At 43.8% G+C, this 17790-nt stretch overlaps 1 protein-coding gene across 1 annotated transcript in view; it reads left to right on the top strand.

Annotated features, from left to right (window-relative positions):
• LOC141048872 (uncharacterized) overlaps window positions 1–17316 on the top strand; it is a 49334-nt gene extending 32018 nt beyond the window's left edge. The window contains exons 7-10 of the mRNA XM_073544960.1: window positions 6738–6827; window positions 7920–8083; window positions 9476–9491; window positions 17184–17316. Of these exons, the coding sequence (XP_073401061.1) occupies window positions 6738–6827; window positions 7920–8083; window positions 9476–9491; window positions 17184–17316 (403 nt within the window). The remainder of the gene's footprint in view (window positions 1–6737; window positions 6828–7919; window positions 8084–9475; window positions 9492–17183) is intronic.
• The last annotated feature ends 474 nt before the right edge of the window (window positions 17317–17790 follow it).

Here is a 17790-nt window from a genome sequence, read left to right as displayed (position 1 = left end):
AACCCCTAAATTCCATGGTTTAAAAAAAAAACGCATATGCAAAAAAACGCATACATGAGCATGCCAGTGCGCACATATGCGCATCCATAGGCTATAATGGCCATTTTTAGCGCAAAACGTGCGCATATGTGCGCATGCGCTTTTTTGCAGGGCCAAAAAATGCAACATGCTGCGTCTGGAAAATCCCAACGCACACCCCAAAAAAACGCAGCGCATGAAAATCGCATACATGCGCTTACCAGCGCGCAGGTATGCGCACCCATGTTAAATATAGGGAAAAAACGCATGCGCAGGTGTGCGTTTTTTTCCAGCGCTAAAAAACGCAAATGTGAAACCAGCCTAAATGGTCCAAAAACCGCAATGGAATACTTATGCAAGGTAATGCAATGACAATCCTTAAGTGTTGTGCACATGATCCGTAAATTTCCGTCCGTATTTGCAGTGTTTTATTTTCTACAGCATGTCAATTCTTTTTGCATTTCTGCAGCGTTTTTGACTCATTGACTTCAATTGAGTCAATCAAATCTGCTGCAAAAGCGCAGGTGTAAAAAGGTTTGTGTATTTTCTGCAGATTTGTTGCCAAAAACGCTGCAGAATTGTCAAAGGAAATGATGTCAGAAGGAGGAAGAGTGTGTTTGCCGAAAATATGTGTGGGCCGAAAATATGTGTGTCTGTCTGCGGGTGTCTCCTGGTGTGTGTGTGTGTGTGTCTGTCTGAGGGTGTCTCCTGGTGTGTGTGTGTGTCTGTCTGCGGGTCTCTGCACCCATGAGACCAACAGCCCAAAGTGATTGTACTTACAGTAGATGTTGTCTGATGAGACTACGACTCCCATCCGGCAATGTCTGCTGTCACATATACATAGACAGCATGAGCAGATGATGGGAGAATAGTTTCATCATCTGCCACTTCTGTTCAGTTGTAAAAAAAATCAAAACATTTACATAATTACATACATATTCACATACAAAATACATACTCGACAACACCTAATCCCTGACGCCCATGTCTCCTGCAAGCAATCAAAAGTAATAAACCATCATATACTCCCTGTCCCCCTTAGTCCATTTAATACAGTGTCCCACAGAGATGTCACCTGGCTGCTGGCGATACACTGACAGAAGGTAATCGCTTATGCAGTGTATCACTGAGCCGCCATGAGAGAGTTCACGGGAGTTCAGCAGCGGATCAGCTCTGGTGCTCTCACTTATGGCACCGCTGTACGAGAAAGTTCTCACACAGAGGTAGTGCCGTGAGAGCACTGGAGCTGATCAGCTGATGAACTCTGATGAACTCTCGAACACGGTGGCTCAGTGATACACTGCGAAAGAGATTACCTCCTGTCAGTGTATCTCCGGCGGCCCGGTGGCATCTCCATGGGACACTCGGTATTAAATGGACTATGTCAGACAGGATAATATCATATGTTGGTTTATTATTTTTTGATTGTTTGCAGGAGACGAGGGCATCGGGGATTAGGCGTTCAGTAAGTATGGCAAATTAAGATTCAATAAAAGAGTCTGTGTGATTATTTCAAGTAAAGGACTTTATTCTGGATGTCTGCTTTTATACAATATCACTATGGGATAGTAATGGATAGGTGTCTTATAGACGCATCTCCAATACTAACCTGTGGGCTTGATGTCACCCGACAATACAAAGGTGACATCAACCCCACAAATATGAACCCCACTTGCCACTGGTACAGGGCAAGTGGGAAGAGCGAGGCTAAGTGCCAGAATTGGTGCATCTATAAGATGCGCCTTTTCTGGGGCAGCTGAGAGCTGATGTCTTTAGTTTGGGAGGGGCCAATATCCATGGCCCCTTCCCAGGCTATTAATATCAGCCCGCAGCTGTCTGCCTAGCCTTTGTTGGTTCCATTTTATAGGGGGACCCCATGTCAATTTTTTTCTGGGGTTCCCCTGTAAACTAGCGAGTAAAGGCTAAGCAAACAGCTGTGAGCTGATATTAATAGCCTGGGCACCTTTATTGTTTATGGGTTCCTTCCCAGAATATTAACATTAGCCCTCATCCATCGGCTTTTCCTCTGCGGGTTATGAAAATCCGCACAATATTTTTTATTTAATTTTTTTTAAATAAACAGATATTGCGTTTCACACAGATATCTGACAGTTGCTGTTTTGTTACAGCATATGTAGGTTAATTATGTTAATGTTCCTACATAGGCTGATCACTGTGTGTGTGTGTGTGTGTGTGTGTGTATATGTGTGTGTGTGTGTGGGTTTGTGTCTTTATCCCTTTATGTACCATGTTAGTAATTAGGGTATCTGGCTGACACCTGTTCATTACTAAACTGCAGGCTTGGTATTACGTACTGTATATATTGTGTATGTGTGTATATATATATATACACATACATACATACATACATATATATTCACTTATGATAATAATCTTTCTTTATATAGCCCCAACATATTCCGCAGCGCTTTACTTAGATTTGTTTTGTGTGTAGTAAACATTATAAATTTGAACATGGTATGTAATGACATTATGATCTTCAATGGAGAATGAAAAAGAAGAGGTTGAACAATGAAATGACATCACAATTCTTTTTTTTAATATATATTTATTTAGCTGTATGGATTTACAAAAACTTATGAAAAATGCATGAAAAAACGCATCAAAAACGTATCAAAACTGCATAAAAAACACGCGTATTTTCTGCTGCGTTTTTATGCCAAAAGATGCAGAAACCTTGCAGAAATTTCTGCAAGCAAATACGCAACGTGTGCACATAGCCTAAAAGCACCACTCCAGCGTTTTTGTTATTTCAGCGCTGGAGTGGCGCTTTAAATGGGTATAATGCAGCCCCCCTCATAGGGTATACTCCACCCACACACAGAAAATAATGCAGCCCCCTACAAAATATAATGCAGCCGCCTTCATAGGATATGATGCAGCCCCCCTCACAGGGTATAATGCAGCCCCGTCATAGTAACATAGTAACATAGTTTTGAAGGCTGAAGGAAGACCTTATGTCCATCTAGTTCAGCCTATTTTTAGTGCAGCTGTTCTGCATTGTTGATCCTGGGGAAGGCAAAAAACCCACAGAGTAGAAGCCAATTTTCTCCATAGGGAAAAAAATTCCTTCCCCTAAGCTGGGTCAACCATCTACCTATAATATTCTGTTATTCGTAACCTTCTATACTGTTACTCACAAGAAAAGCCTCCATTCCTTTCTTAAATTCATTCAGTGAGTTGGCCATCACCACTTCCTCAGGAAGAGAATTCCAGAGCCTCACTGCTCTTACCGTGAAGAACCCTCTTCTATGCTGGTGCAGAAATTGTCTTTCCTCCAAATGAAGAGAATGCCCCCTTGTTCTTGTCACAGTCCTTGGTACAAACAGTTCATTGGAGAGATCTCTGTATTGCCCTCTGATATACTTGTACATATATATTAAGTCTCCCCTAAGTCTTCTCTTTTCTAGAGTAAATAGACCTAATTTTGATAACCTTTCTGGGTATTGTAGTGAACCAACTCCATTTATCATTTTAGTAGCCCACCTTTGAACCCTTTCAAGTTCAGTGATGTCTTTCTTGAGCACCGGCGTCCAAAATTGCACACAATTCTCCAAGTGTGGTCTGAAGAGTGATTTGTACAGAGGGAGAATTGTTTTCATTTCGTGTCCCCAGACCTCTTCTAATGCATCCCATGACCCTATTTGCTTTGGTGGCAGCTGCCTGACACTGGGCACTCCAATTTAGCTTCTTATTGACTAAGATGCCTAAGTCTTTTTCCATGTCTGATTTCCCCAGCAGTTTCCCATTTAGTAAGTAATTGTAGCATCTGTTTCTCCTTCCCATGTGCATAACCTTACACTTATCTGTGTTAAACCTCATTTGCCATTTTTCAGCCCAATTCTCCAATTTACTCAAATCTGTCTGTAGTTGCAAACTGTCCTCCTTTGTGTTAACGACCTTATATAGTTTTGTATCATCTGCAAATACTGATATTTTACTGTGTAAGCCATCCACTAGATCATTAATAAATATATTAAATAGTAGGGGGCCCAATACAGAACCCTGTGGTACCCCACTAGTAACCCTGGCCCAATCTGAGTATGCCCCATTAATAACCACTCTTTGTTTTCTATCACTAAGCCAGCTACCTACCCATCTACATACATTTTCCCCTAGCCCAAGATTTCTCATCTTACTTACCAATCTTTTATGTGGGACAGTGTCAAATGCTTTAGAGAAGTTGAGACAAATGACATCCAATGATTCTCCTTGGTCCATTTGAGAGCTTACATCCTCATAGAAGCTGATCAGGTTAGTTTGGCAGGAGCGATCCATCATAAATCCATGTTGATATGGAGTTAAACATTTATTAACATTGAGATATTCCATAATGGTATCCCTTAGAAACCCTTCAAAAATTTTACCCACAACAGATGTTAAGCTTACCGGCCTATAGTTTCCAGGTTCCCTTTTACACCCCTTTTTGAATATTGGTACCACATTTGCTTGCCGCCAATCAAAAGGAACAGACCCTGTTTCTATAGACTCTTTAAATATAAGGAATAGAGGCCTGTCTAACACATTACTTAACTCCCTTAATACCCGAGCGTGAATGCCATCAGGGCCTGGTGATTTGTCAATTTTAATCTTACTAAGGCGGCTCTGCACTTCTTCCTGTTTTAGGCAGGTAATACTTAATGGGGAGTTTACATTATCACTCTGCATTTCCCCTGGCAAATCCTTTTCCTGTGTGAACACTGTTGAGAAAAAAGTATTTAAAACATCTGCTTTTCCCACATCGCTCTCTATGATTTCTCCCTCATTGTTCTTTAAAGGGCCGACACCATCAATTTTAATCATTTTACTGTTTATATAAATAAAGAATAGTTTGGGGTTTGTTTTACTTTCCTTAGCAATGAGTCTCTCAGTTTCCACTTTTGCTAAATGCATTTGTTTTTTACACATTTTATTTTTTTCTCTATAACTTCTTAATGCTTCTTAAATGCCTTGTTCTTGTTATTTATTACCCTTTTAACATCCTTATTTAGCCACATTGGTGTTCTCCTGTTCCTAGCCCTTTTATTTCTGTACGGTATGTCTAGCTCGCATAGGGTATAATGCAGCCCCCCACAGAATATAATGCAACCCCTCTCATATGGAATAATGCAGCCCCCTTCATAAAGTATAATGCAGTCCCCCCCCCACAGAATATAATGAAGCCCCACATGGAATATATTGTAGCCCCCCCATAGAATATAATCCAGCCCCGTAGTCCTACAGTCTTATGGCCACCAGGACTCACTGATATATATATATATATGTATTTGATATATAACAAACACAATACTCGCCTCTCCTCCTCGTTCCCACGCTGATTCCGGCTCTGCTCCAGTATCAGCAGCTGCACTGTCGTCTGCCCAACACGCAGCAGGTACGCAATGAAGTGACGTCATCGCACACCTGCTGTGTAAGAGACAGAGGGGAATGATGGGAGAAGGAGCGTCATCTGACGTTCACTCCTGCATTATTGCTTTCAACTGTATCGGCATCTATGATGCCAATATAGTTGAATGCGGCGCACATTGGGATGCAGCGCTGGAGAGGGACCCCCTGACTTATGGGCCCCATAGCGGCCGTGTGAGCTGCGGGCCCTGATAGCAGTCAGCTGCGGCTAACACTGCCCGCTATTAAAGTGCAATGAATATTCACCCCTCTCCACACCCATGTGGGTGTTGGGAAGAGTGAATATTCATTTCTCTTTAGCAGCAGGGACAGGCTTTAGCCGCAGCAGCCGGCTTCTGCCTCCTGTAACCCGCTGCTGCTCCGCTGGCACCAGGTGGGCCCCCCTGACTCACGGGCCCCATAGCAGCTGCATGGTGTGCCGCTATTAGCAACGTGCCACTGGCTGAGGGCCCCTGGAGCAGCAGGTGCCCTAGGTAGCTGCCGGCCCTATATGCCAGCAGGTGTCAGTGCCTGGGCCCACTGGACAATCCTCTAGCTCTCCGGTGGCTCAGTCCAACCCTGAATTGAATCATACAGTAATTCCATGTAGAAGAAAGTAAGGCTATGTTCCCACAATGAGCTTTTGGTGTGTTTTTGATGCTGCATATTTTTCCTGCATCAAAATTACAGCATCTTACAGTTTCAGAAAAGTGGATGGGATTTATAGAAATCTCATTCCCACTGTGATTTTTTGTACTCAGAGTAAACTGACCTGCGGTGTGCGTTTCACATCGACAGAATGTCAATTTCTATTGCGGGTATGCCAAGTTTTCTGTGCGGATTTTCCCCATGAACTTGCATTAGACTAGTAAAATCTGCAGGTAAAAAATACACGTACATTTTAACGTGTTTCCGCTGCAGAAACACATTAAAAAAAAAACATGTAATCCACACCTTTGTATATCAATAAAGTTTTGTCAAAGCCAAATACCAGGAAGCATCAAAAACAGCTTTCCTTAAAGCATCACACTCCAAAAAGAGACAAAAAACGCAGCGTCAAAAAATTTGTTAAAAATGCAATGAAAATCCACAAGTAACTGAATTTAAATAATAGGTGCAGAAATGGTTCAGAAATTCTGCAGCGTCAAAAACTCACCAAAAGCTCATCGCGGGAAAGTAGTCTAAGGCCACATTCACGCGTTCAATATTTGGTCAGTACATTGCATCAATATTTGTAAGCCAAAATCAGGAGTGGATGAAAAATACAGAAGTGATGACGTGTTTTTATTATACTTTTCCTGTGATTGTTCCAGTCCTGGTTTTGGCGTAGTCAGACGGCCGTATAACACGGATGATGATCGCACCGCAATGCCCGGTCTGGAAGGCGCTCTCCTGATTCGAGGGTGAGACCGGCATAGAAATACATGCTGTCACGTTCGGGTCAGGAGAGCCGCTGGTTTATAATGAGTGGTGGTTGAGCGTGTGCTGCGACTTCATATTACTGCAAACCATTAAATAAACCACTGGACACTTTTCCTTGGCCGTTCCTGCAACTCCTTTTCAATCATACAGTCATACCACAAAGAGGACAGTAAGACTTAATATAAATTTGTATATAAGTAAGTGAGCAGGTGATCAAAATTACCATCAATGGCCACCAAAAAGGACAAGTATGGCTGCAACTTCTTGTCCTCAGGTAAAACAGACTGCAGCTCTGCAATAGGAATAGTCGCAGGAAAATGTTCATGGAAGGTTGATGGGTGTGAGGATGACTGGTGGAGGAGGGATGCAAAGAAACAAAGTTAAGGCCCTGTTACACATAACGATGTCCCAACGATGCCACCAACGATCCGACATGGATGGGATAGCTGGGACATCGTTAGGCTGATCACTGGTGAGCTGTCACATAGACAGCCCCTCCAGCGATCAGAACCAGCGAGCAAGCTGGTTTCTAATGTAAACAGCGAGTTTCTAAGAGCCGTGCGGCTCTTGGATACCCGCTGTTTACCTTGGAAACCAGCGTGCACGCTGGTATCTAAGGTAAACAGCTGGTTTCTAAGAGCCGCGTGGCTCTTAGATACCCGATGTTTACATTGGAAACCAGCGTCGCTGATCGCTGGTCTCTCGCTGCCACACGCAGCGATGCGTGCTGGCCAGCGGGAGACCAGCGATCAAAAAACGGCCCAGGACGATAGTGCGGGGGGGGGGGCGGTCGCTGATCCCCGTCACACACAGTGATCTCGGTGGTGAGATCGCCGTGGCGTCACAAAATGAGCGATCTCGCTAGTGAGATCGCAGTGTGTGATGGGGCCTTTAGTCCTAAATAAGTGACATAAATATGCACGTGCAAATCTGCAATGTAGAATATGTAGGCTTTGGTGTAGGAGAAACTTTCTCATGGAATAATTCTCCTCTACATCCCCCATTCTACTGTCACATACAATACACTGGATGCTCCACACTTCTAACCTGACTCTTCCGGATCCTTTCTGCAGGAACGGTTCCTTAGTGACCTTCATGTATGTAGAATTTGAAAATGAGACAGTAACCCCGACCCACAGACAGATGGTGGATAAAGTCGCTGCAGAACTGAAAAAGACGACCCCACCGAACACCATGGGTGATTTATGGATTGATCCTCAGAGTATTCAGTCTAGAGGTAAGTCTACGCTGGGATTATTCAGAACTATGTCACAGTCACAACTTAACTCCAAAAGTAAAAACAGACCCCACACCAGACCCCCAATAAATACCGACCAGACTCTTTTTATTATATTCGATGTTCAAGCAGGTAATTTTTGGACGATTTAGGTGAGGTGGAGGTTCTGGCCTCACTGACTTCAGCCTCTACAGAAAACTTCCTGTATGTAATTGTATATAGGATCTCAGGAAGACTGAGAGCAGCTTTTCCAGTGTATCGCTAGAATTAATTTTTGTCTCGAGCTGCAAACCCTAATATACAGACATGTGCCCTCACTTAGAGTATGTTCACATGTAGCTTTGACACTTTTTTTCTGCATGAAAGATTCAGGCAATGGTCAGAAAACTGCAGTGGAAATTACTCCATTCTGATGCTAAGACATTTTGATCTTAATGGGGAAAATTGCAGTTAAAATGCTGAATGAATTGTCATTATCTGATACTTTTTAAAAATGAACCAGACATCAACAAATGAAAAAAACAAAAACCACATGGATGAGGTGTCAGGAGTTTAATTCATTTTCCACATAATAAAAGATAAGTGTCAACAAGCCTTTAGGGTGTGTTCACACTTCACTGAGTTTTTATTGCTACATTTTCAGATCAAAATATCTGCAAGGCTGGAGACACACTAACATATCATATCCAATGCAAGAGCATCGGATGCGATATGATAATGACATTCGGCTCCTGCTCTGCTGTGAACAGGAGCCGAATGTCAGAGCTCTATGTTCCTATCCTCTCGCATGAGAGAATCCTATCACAGCTACGGAGGAGATGGAGAAATCAATTTCTCTATTTCCTCTGCTGCCGGCGTCTGCGGGAATCGCACTGCACTCAGGTGATATCCGAGTGCAGTGCGATGTTTCACAAGCAGCCATACACTTGTATAGGTGCGTGCGATCCAATTCACGGATGTAATCACAGCATGCTGCAATTGTTTTCGCATGTCGGATCAGCATGAGAAAATAATCGCTACTCCATAGAGTAACACTGGGCCAAGTGCAATCCGATTTTTTTTTATCGGATTGCACTTGTCCGATTACATTGCAATTACATACAAGTCTACGGGTGCGTGTGAAACATTGCACTGCACTCGGACTCCCACAGACACCGGCAGTGGAGGAGATGTAGAAATTAATTTCTCTGTCTCCACCACAGCCATGCTCCGATCCTGTCATACCAGAGGATCGGAGCAGACAGCACCGACACTTGGCTCACGCTCGCAGCAGAGCTGGAGCCAAGTGTCATTAGTATCTTGGATCTGATGCACTCACATCGTATGTGACTCACTAGTGAGTCTCTGGCCTAAATCTCCTATCAAAACGCTAGGTTTTTTAATTCTTTGTAGTTTTTGGAGAGTTAGGGTGAGTGCACACGCTGCGGATTGGGCTGCGGATTTTTCCGCGCGGATTTTGCAAAACCCGCAGGTAAATTCTCAGGTCAAAAGACCTACGGTTTATCTGTGGATTAGCCTGCAGTTTAGCCCTGCGGTTTGACACCTGTACAATGGCGCAGGTGTGAAACTGCTGCAGATTCCGCACAAAGAATTGACATGCTGCGGATTAGAAACCGCAGCAAATCCGCGCGGAAAAATCTGCAGCATGTGCACAGCGTTTTTTGTTTTGCATTGATTTTAATGGTACTGTACAACGCAGCAGAAACTGCTGCAGATCCGCAGCAGAATCCGCAGCGTGTGCACATACCCTTACTGCTCCAAAAACTCAGGTTAACCCCTTTACCCCCGAGGGTTGTTTGCACGTTAATGACCGGGCCAATTTTTACAATTCTGACCACTGTACCTTTATGAGGTTATAACTCTGGAACGCTTCAACGGATCTTGGCGATTCTGAGAATGTTTTCTCATGACATATTGTACTTCATGATAGTGGTAAAATTTCTTTGATATAACTTGCGTTTATTTATGAAAAAAACGGAAAAATGGTGAAAATTTTGCAATTTTCAAACTTTTAATTTTTATGCCCTTAAAACAGAAAATAGATAATAAATAACATTTACCACATGTCTACTTTACATCAGCACAATTTTGGTAACAAATTTTTTTTTGTTAGGAAGTTATAAGGGTTAAAAGTTGACCAGCGATTTCTCATTTTTACAACAAAATTTACAAAATCATTTTTTTTAGGGACCACCTCATATTGGAAGTCACTTTGAGGGGTCTATATGGCAGAAAATTCCCAAAAGTGACACCATTCTAAAAACTGCACCCCTCAATGTGCTAAAAACTACATTCAAGAAGTTTATTAATCCTTCAGGTGCTTCACAGGAATTTTTGGAATGTGGAAGGAAAAAAATGAACATTTAACTTTTTAGTCACAAAAATGATCTTTTACAAACAATTTTTTTATTTTCACAAGGGTACAAGGCGAAAATTGACAGATAAAGCTATTGTGCAATTTCTCCTGAGTACGCCGATTCCCCATATGTGGGGGAAAACCACTGTTTGGGCGCACGGCAGGGCTCGGAAATGAAGGAGCACCATTTGACTTCTTCAAACCAAAATTAGCTGGAATTGAGATCGGATGCCGTGTCGCTTTTTGGAGAGCCCCTGATGTGCCTAAACAGTGAAACCTCCAACAAGTGACAACATTTTGTAAACTAGACCCCCTAAGGAACTTATCTAGATGTGTGGTGAGCACTTTGAACCCCCACGTGCTTCACACAAGTTTATAACGCAGAGCCGTGAAAACAAAAATCATATTTATTCCACAAACGTGATCTTTTTATCCCCAATTTTTTTTATTTTCCCAAGAGTAAGAGGAGAAATTGGACCCCAAAAGTTGTCCAATTTGTCCTGAGTATGCTGATACCCCATATGTGGGGGGGACCACTGTTTGTGTGCACGGCAGAGCTCAGAAGGGAAAGAGCGCCATTTGACATTTTCATACCAAAATTGGCTGGAATTGAGATCGGACACCATGTCGCATTTGTAGAGCCCCCGATGTGCCTAAACAGTGGAAACCCCCCAATTCTAACTCTAAACCTAACACCAACACACCCCTAACCCTAATCCCAACCCTAACCATAAACCTAACACTAACACACCCCTAACCCTAATCCCAACCCTAATCCTAACCCTAATCCCAACCCTAACCCTAATTCAAACCCTAACCCCAGCTCTAGCCCCAACCCTAATCCAAACTTTAGCCCCAACCTTAACCCTAACTTTAGCCCTAACCCTAACTTTAGCCCTAACTCTAACTTTAGCCCCAACCGTAACCCTAATGGGAAAATGGAAATAAATACTTTTTTTATTTTTGTATTTTTCCCTAACTAAGGGGGTGATAAAGGGGGGGTTTGATTCACTATTTATAGCAGGTTTTTATAGCAGGTTTTTATGTTTGGCAGCTGTCACACACTAAAAGACGCTTTTTATTGCAAAATATAGTTTTTGCATCACCAAATTTTGAGAGTTATAATTTGTCCATATTTTGGCCCACAGAGTCATGTGAGGTCTTCTTTTTTGCGGGACAAGTTACCGGTTTTATTGGTACAATTTTGGGGCACATGACATTTTTTGATCGCTTTTTATTCCGATTTTTGCTGCATTTGGTGCAGGTTGCCGCACCGTCAAAAAGACACATGCGCAGGCATCAGCATTCATCGGTATGGCCTGCGGGTACCCAGGCCGCATGCCGACAAAGGCGGAGCTGATCGGAGGAGTTGTGGCCAAACAAAAATCATTTTTATCTACAAATTTTGTATTTTCACAAGGACAAAAGGAGAAAATGGACCCCAAAGTTTGTTGTGCAATTTCTCCAAGTTCACCGATACCCCATATGTGGTCGAAAACTACTTTTGAGGCACAATGCAAAGCTCAGAAGGGAAGTAGTGCCATATTACATTGCACTGCAAAGCATCAGATCAGTGATCTGACAGGCAAGGAAGGAGGCATGCCAGTGCCTGATAAGAGCAGGCGCTCATGAACCACCTTACCTGCAGGACCCCAAAGGTCCATCTTGGAGCCAGAAGTCTACATGGAGAACATCAGGACAATGCGATCACATCGCGCTGTCCTAACGAAAGCGCGAAGGGAGCCCCCTCCTTGTGCGATGCCCCTCTATGTCGCTGTCATTACATACAGTAAGCCATTTCATTTCATTTAGATTTTTATATGTCTTTGACTAATAATTAGATTAGGGTATGTGTGCAAAATTTGGGACATGTAGGTGTTAAATTAAAGGGTTAATTTGTTGCAAAAATTTGCGTGGGTTCCCGCGGTAATTTCTCAACCAGAGAGAGAAAGCCAGTGAGTGAGGGCAGATATTAATAGCCTGGAGAGGGACCATTGTTTTGGGTCCCGCCCTGGCTAAAAAAAATCTGCCCCCAGCCACCCCAGAAAAGGCGCATCTATAAGATGCGCCTTTTCTAGCACTTAGCCTTTCTATTCCCATTGCCCTGCAGCGGTGGCTAATGGGTTAATAATAATGGGTTAATGTCACCTTGCCATTGGATGGTGACATTAACCCCTTCGCACCAGAGCCTGTTTTTGCCTTCGTGACCGGGCCAATTTTTTTAATTCTGACCAGTGTCACTTTATGACGTTATAACTCTGGAACACTTCAACGGATCCTGCTGATTCTGACATTGTTTTCTCATGACATATTGTACTTCATGATTGTGGTAAAATTTCTTTGATATGACTTGCGCTTATTTGTTAAAAAAATTGAAATTTGGCGAAAGTTTAGAAAATGTTGCAATTTTCAAAATTTTAATTTTTATGCCCCTAAATCAGAGAGTGATATCGCACAAAATAGTTAATAAATAACATTTCCCACATGTCTACTTTACATCAGCACAATTTTGGAAACATAATTTTTTTTGTTAGGAAGTTATAAGGGTTAAAAGTTGACCAGCGATTTCTCATTTTTACTACAAAATTTACAAAACCATTTTTTTAGGGACCACATCACATTTGAAGTCACTTTAAGAGGTCAATGCCCAAAAGTGACACCATTCTAAAAACTGCACCCCTCAATGTACTCCAAACCACATTCAAGAAGTTTATTAACCCTTCAGGTGCTTCATATGAATGAATGGAATGTGGAAGGAAAACATAAACATTTAACTTTTTTTCACAAACATTTTAATTCAGAACCAATTTTTTTTATTTTCACAAGTGTAAAAAGAGAAAACGAACCACAAATTTTTTTTGTGCAATTTCTCCCGAATACACCGATACCCCGTATGTGGGGCTAAACCACTGTTTGGGTGCATGGCAGAGCTAAAAAAGGAGGAGCGCCGTTTGACTTTTTCAATGCAGAATTGGCTGGAATTGAGATCGGACGCCATGTCGCATTTGGAGAGCCTCTGATGTACCTAAACAGTGGAAACCCCCCACAAATGACATCATTTTGGAAACTAGACCCCTTAAGGAACTTATCTAGATGTGTGGTGAGCACTTTGAACCCCCAAGTGCTTCACAGAAGCTTATAACGTAGTGCCATGAAAATAAAAAATCATATTTTTTTCACAAAAATGATCTTTTCTCCCCCCAATTTTTTTTTCCAAGGGTAACAGGAGAAATTGGACTCCAAAAGTTGTTTTCCAATTTGTCCCGAGTACGCTGGTACCCCACATGTGGGAGAAAACTACTGTTTGGACACACGTCGGGGCTCGGAAGGGAAGTAGTGACATTCTGGAATGCAGACTTTGATGGAATGGTCTGCGGGCGTCATGTTACGTTTGCAGAGCCCCTAATGTGCCTAAACAGTGGAAACCCCCCCACAATGGACCCCATTTTGGAAACTAGACCCCCTAAGGAACTTATCTAGATGTGTGGTGAGAACTTTGAACCCCCAAGTGCTTCACAGAAGTTTATAATGCAGAGCCGTGAAAATCAAAAATCATTTTTTTTTTCAACAAAAATGACCTTTTAGCCCCCAATTTTTTATTTTCACAAGGGTAACAGGAGAAATTGGACCCCTAAAGTTGTTGTCCAATTTGTCTTGAGTACGCTGGTACCCCATATGTGGGAGAAAACTACTGTATGGGCACACGGTGGGGCTCGGAAGGGAAGTAGTGACGTTCTGGAATGCAGACTTTGATGGAATGGTCTGCGGGCATCATGTTGCGTTTGCAGAGCCCCTAATGTGCCTAAACAGTGGAAACCCGCAATTCTAATACCAACTCTAACCCCAACACACCCCTAACTCTAGCCCTAACCCTAGCTCTAACCCTAACCCAAGCTCTAACCCTAGCCCTAGCTTTAACCCTAACCTGTTATGAATGGGAAACCGAGGAGGAAAAACAAGACAACAAGCTAAGTCTCAGAAAACCAGAGAAGTTGGTAACTATGCAGATTTCAGATCCCTGATCTTAACCGCACAACTAGCAGCAGTCGTGGAGCGTTCCTACGTTGGTCCTAGACGCCTCATCAAGATCGGAGAACTACATAGCCTAAAGCAGGAAAAGAGGAAAACTAACTGCCCCAGAGCAGACCCCAAAGGAAAGACAGCCCCCCACATGTATTGACGGTGAAACAAGATGAAAATACAAACAAAGGCAGAAAATAGGCTGAGCAAACGATGGGTCCCGGCTAACTAAAAAGGACAGAAAAGGAAAGACACTGTCTGCAATCTGCCAAAAACAACCTACAAAAGTATTGTCCAACACTTCTGATAGCAAAATTAACCTGAAGTCGCTAGACTTCTAAACCTATATCAGCACTCTGAAATATTCTGAGACAGAGCAAAAAAGAGGCCAATCTAATAAGGGACAAAAAGCAGATTGGCAAAAACGGATTAATAGGAGTGGAATTTCAGCATAGCCCCAGCAGGAGCAGGCTGATTACACAACAAACTGAATTGACCAACAAGCACAAGTGTGAACATTAGCAAAAAACAAAGTTAACTTGAGAAGACTGGAAGAGAGCTGAAGTCCAGGACCTGAGAAGCAGACTGAATCACCAGCACCCGGATAGGGCGTCGGCTGTCTTATATCCAGTCTGATACTCCAGAGATCCAGTCGTTATCTTCCTCATCAGGTGGCAGATCACTACCACTTAAACCAACCGCACCACCTCCTGTCAACACCAGAGGGAGAACGGAAGGGGAACTCTCAACTGGTGGAGCAGAAAATGAGTTCATGACACTAACCCTAGCTCTAGCCCTAACCCTAGCCCTAACCCTAGCTTTAACCCTAACCCTAGCTTTAACCCTAGCTCTAACTCTAGCCCTAACCCTAACCCTAGCTCTGACCCTAGCCCTAACCCTAGCTCTAACCTTAAGCCTAGCCCTAACCCGCGTACTTGCTTTTTTTTTTTTTTTACATTTTTTTTTGTGACAAGATCGCTGCCTGGCACATAGTAACGCCGCTTCTCCTGTGATCTCTCACTGACAGGAGATCACAGGAGAAGCAGCGTTACTGTGTGAAAAGATCGCTGCCTGGCACATAGTAACGCCACTTCTCCTGTCATCTCTCACTGACAGGAGATCACAGGAGAAGCAGCGTTACTGTGTGACAACATCGCTGCCTGGCACAAAGTAACGCCACTTCTCCTGTGATCTCGCACTGACAGGAGATCACAGGAGAAGCAGCGTTACTGTGTCAAAAGATCGCTGCCTGGCACATAGTAACGCCACTTCTCCTGTGATCTCTCACTGACAGGAGATCACAGGAGAAGTAGCGTTACTGTGTGAAAAGATCGCTGCCTGGCACATAGTAACGCCACTTCTCCTGTCATCTCTCACTGACAGGAGATCACAGGAGAAGCAGCGTTACTGTGTGACAAGATCGCTGCCTGGCACAAAGTAACGCCACTTCTCCTGTGATCTCGCACTGACAGGAGATCACAGGAGAAGCAGCGTTACTGTGTGAAAAGATCGCTGCCTGGCACATAGTAACGCCACTTCTCCTGTCATCTCTCACTGACAGGAGATCACAGGAGAAGCAGCGTTACTGTGTGACAAGATCGCTGCCTGGCACAAAGTAACGCCACTTCTCCTGTGATCTCGCACTGACAGGAGATCACAGGAGAAGCAGCGTTACTGGGTGACAAGATCGCTGCCTGGCGCTGTGCCAGGTAGCGATCAGCTGTGCCAGGCGGCGATCTAGTCACACAGTAACGCTCCTTCTCCTGTGATCTTCTATCATTGTGAGATCACAGGAGAAGCGGCATTACAATGAGTCAGATCGCCGGGAAACAATAAGCTTTCAAAGCGATCTCTCTCATTGGTTGCTGTGACGCTGACGTCATCAGGACCTGAACCGATCAGGTCTCGATGACGTCGGGGGTCCCAGCATGCATTGTGCACCGGGATCCCCGCGTTTTAAGGTACGTGGGGGTCCCGGAGGGCACAAAACCGTCAACAGTAGATAAATGTCGGCGCTGCACAAGGCCCAGCAAGCGCCGACGTTTATCTACCGTTGGCGGTCGGGAAGCGGTTAAGCCGGGTTAATAATGGAGAGGTGTCAATAGGACACCTCTCCATTATTAACCCTAGAATAGTAAAGGGTTAAAAAAATACACACAGAAACTAATTAAAAAGTTATTTTAATGAAATAATCACACCAAGTTTTTGACCAAATTTATTCATCTGCTAATCCAAAAAAAAAAGCCATGGATCTGTAAAAATAAAATAAAATAAAAAAACAACAATATACATACCTCTCCGCTGTTCAGTCAGGTCCCCCACTGCAATCCATCAGGAGGAGTTAACTAGTTTACAACAGGGACCGATGCTAATGCGACCAGCCCTGCTCTAAACCACTGCCGAATGAATTAATTCATCTCTGCGCAGCCTCCCCGGCTGACCGGAGATGAACTAATAAACGTGGGAAAGTTTCTGAACTTTTTCCCACGCTCATCAGTTCACCTCAGGTCAGCCAGGTGACTCCAAGCAGCCTCACTAACTACCGCTGACTGACTGAGACAGCCAGAGGGCCGGAAGTGGCCCGCGGGCCGCACATTGCCCAGGTCTGAGCTGTATAATTCTTTTTACAATCCAGGATGAGATTCATGGAGATTTTATAGTGAGATCCACAAATAACAAAGGGAGAAAAACAGTTTGTAACTGTCAATTTTTCTATTTTTGCAGAAGCAACAATACCCACAATGGAACCGATCATAGAACAAACTACTACAGGAACAGCAACCACCACCGTGCCAAGAACTACTGCACAGCCTCCCACTACGACAAAATCTCCAACTACCACACAGCCTTCCAGTAAAACACAGCCTCCCACTACCACACAGCCTCCCACTAACACACAGCCTCCCACTACCATAAAGCCTCCCACTACCACAAAGCCTCCCACTACCACACAGCCTCCCACTACCACAAAGCCTCCCACTACCACGCAGCCTCCCACTACCACGCAGCCTCCCACTACCACACAGCCTCCCACTACCACAGAACCTCCCACTACCACAGCTCCTCCCACTACCACACAGCCTCCCATTACCAAACAATTTCCCACAGCTCCTCCCACTACCACACAGCCTCCAACTACCACACAGCCTCCCACCAGCAATGAGACTCCAACTACCACACAGCCTCCCACCAGCACTGAGCCTTTGACTACCACACAGCCTCCCACCAACACTGAGCCTCCAACTACAACACAGCCTTCCACTAGCACTAAGCCTCCAACTACCACACAAGCTCCCACCAGCACTGAGCCGCCAACTACCACACAGCCTCC

The sequence above is a fragment of the Dendrobates tinctorius genome, unplaced genomic scaffold (genome assembly GCF_039654945.1).
Source record: "Dendrobates tinctorius isolate UK_male_01 unplaced genomic scaffold, ASM3965494v1 ptg000138l, whole genome shotgun sequence".
In the NCBI taxonomy this organism is placed as follows: domain Eukaryota; kingdom Metazoa; phylum Chordata; class Amphibia; order Anura; family Dendrobatidae; genus Dendrobates; species Dendrobates tinctorius.
Note: the sequence above shows the minus strand (reverse complement) of the source record. Positions and strands in the feature narration are given on the sequence as shown.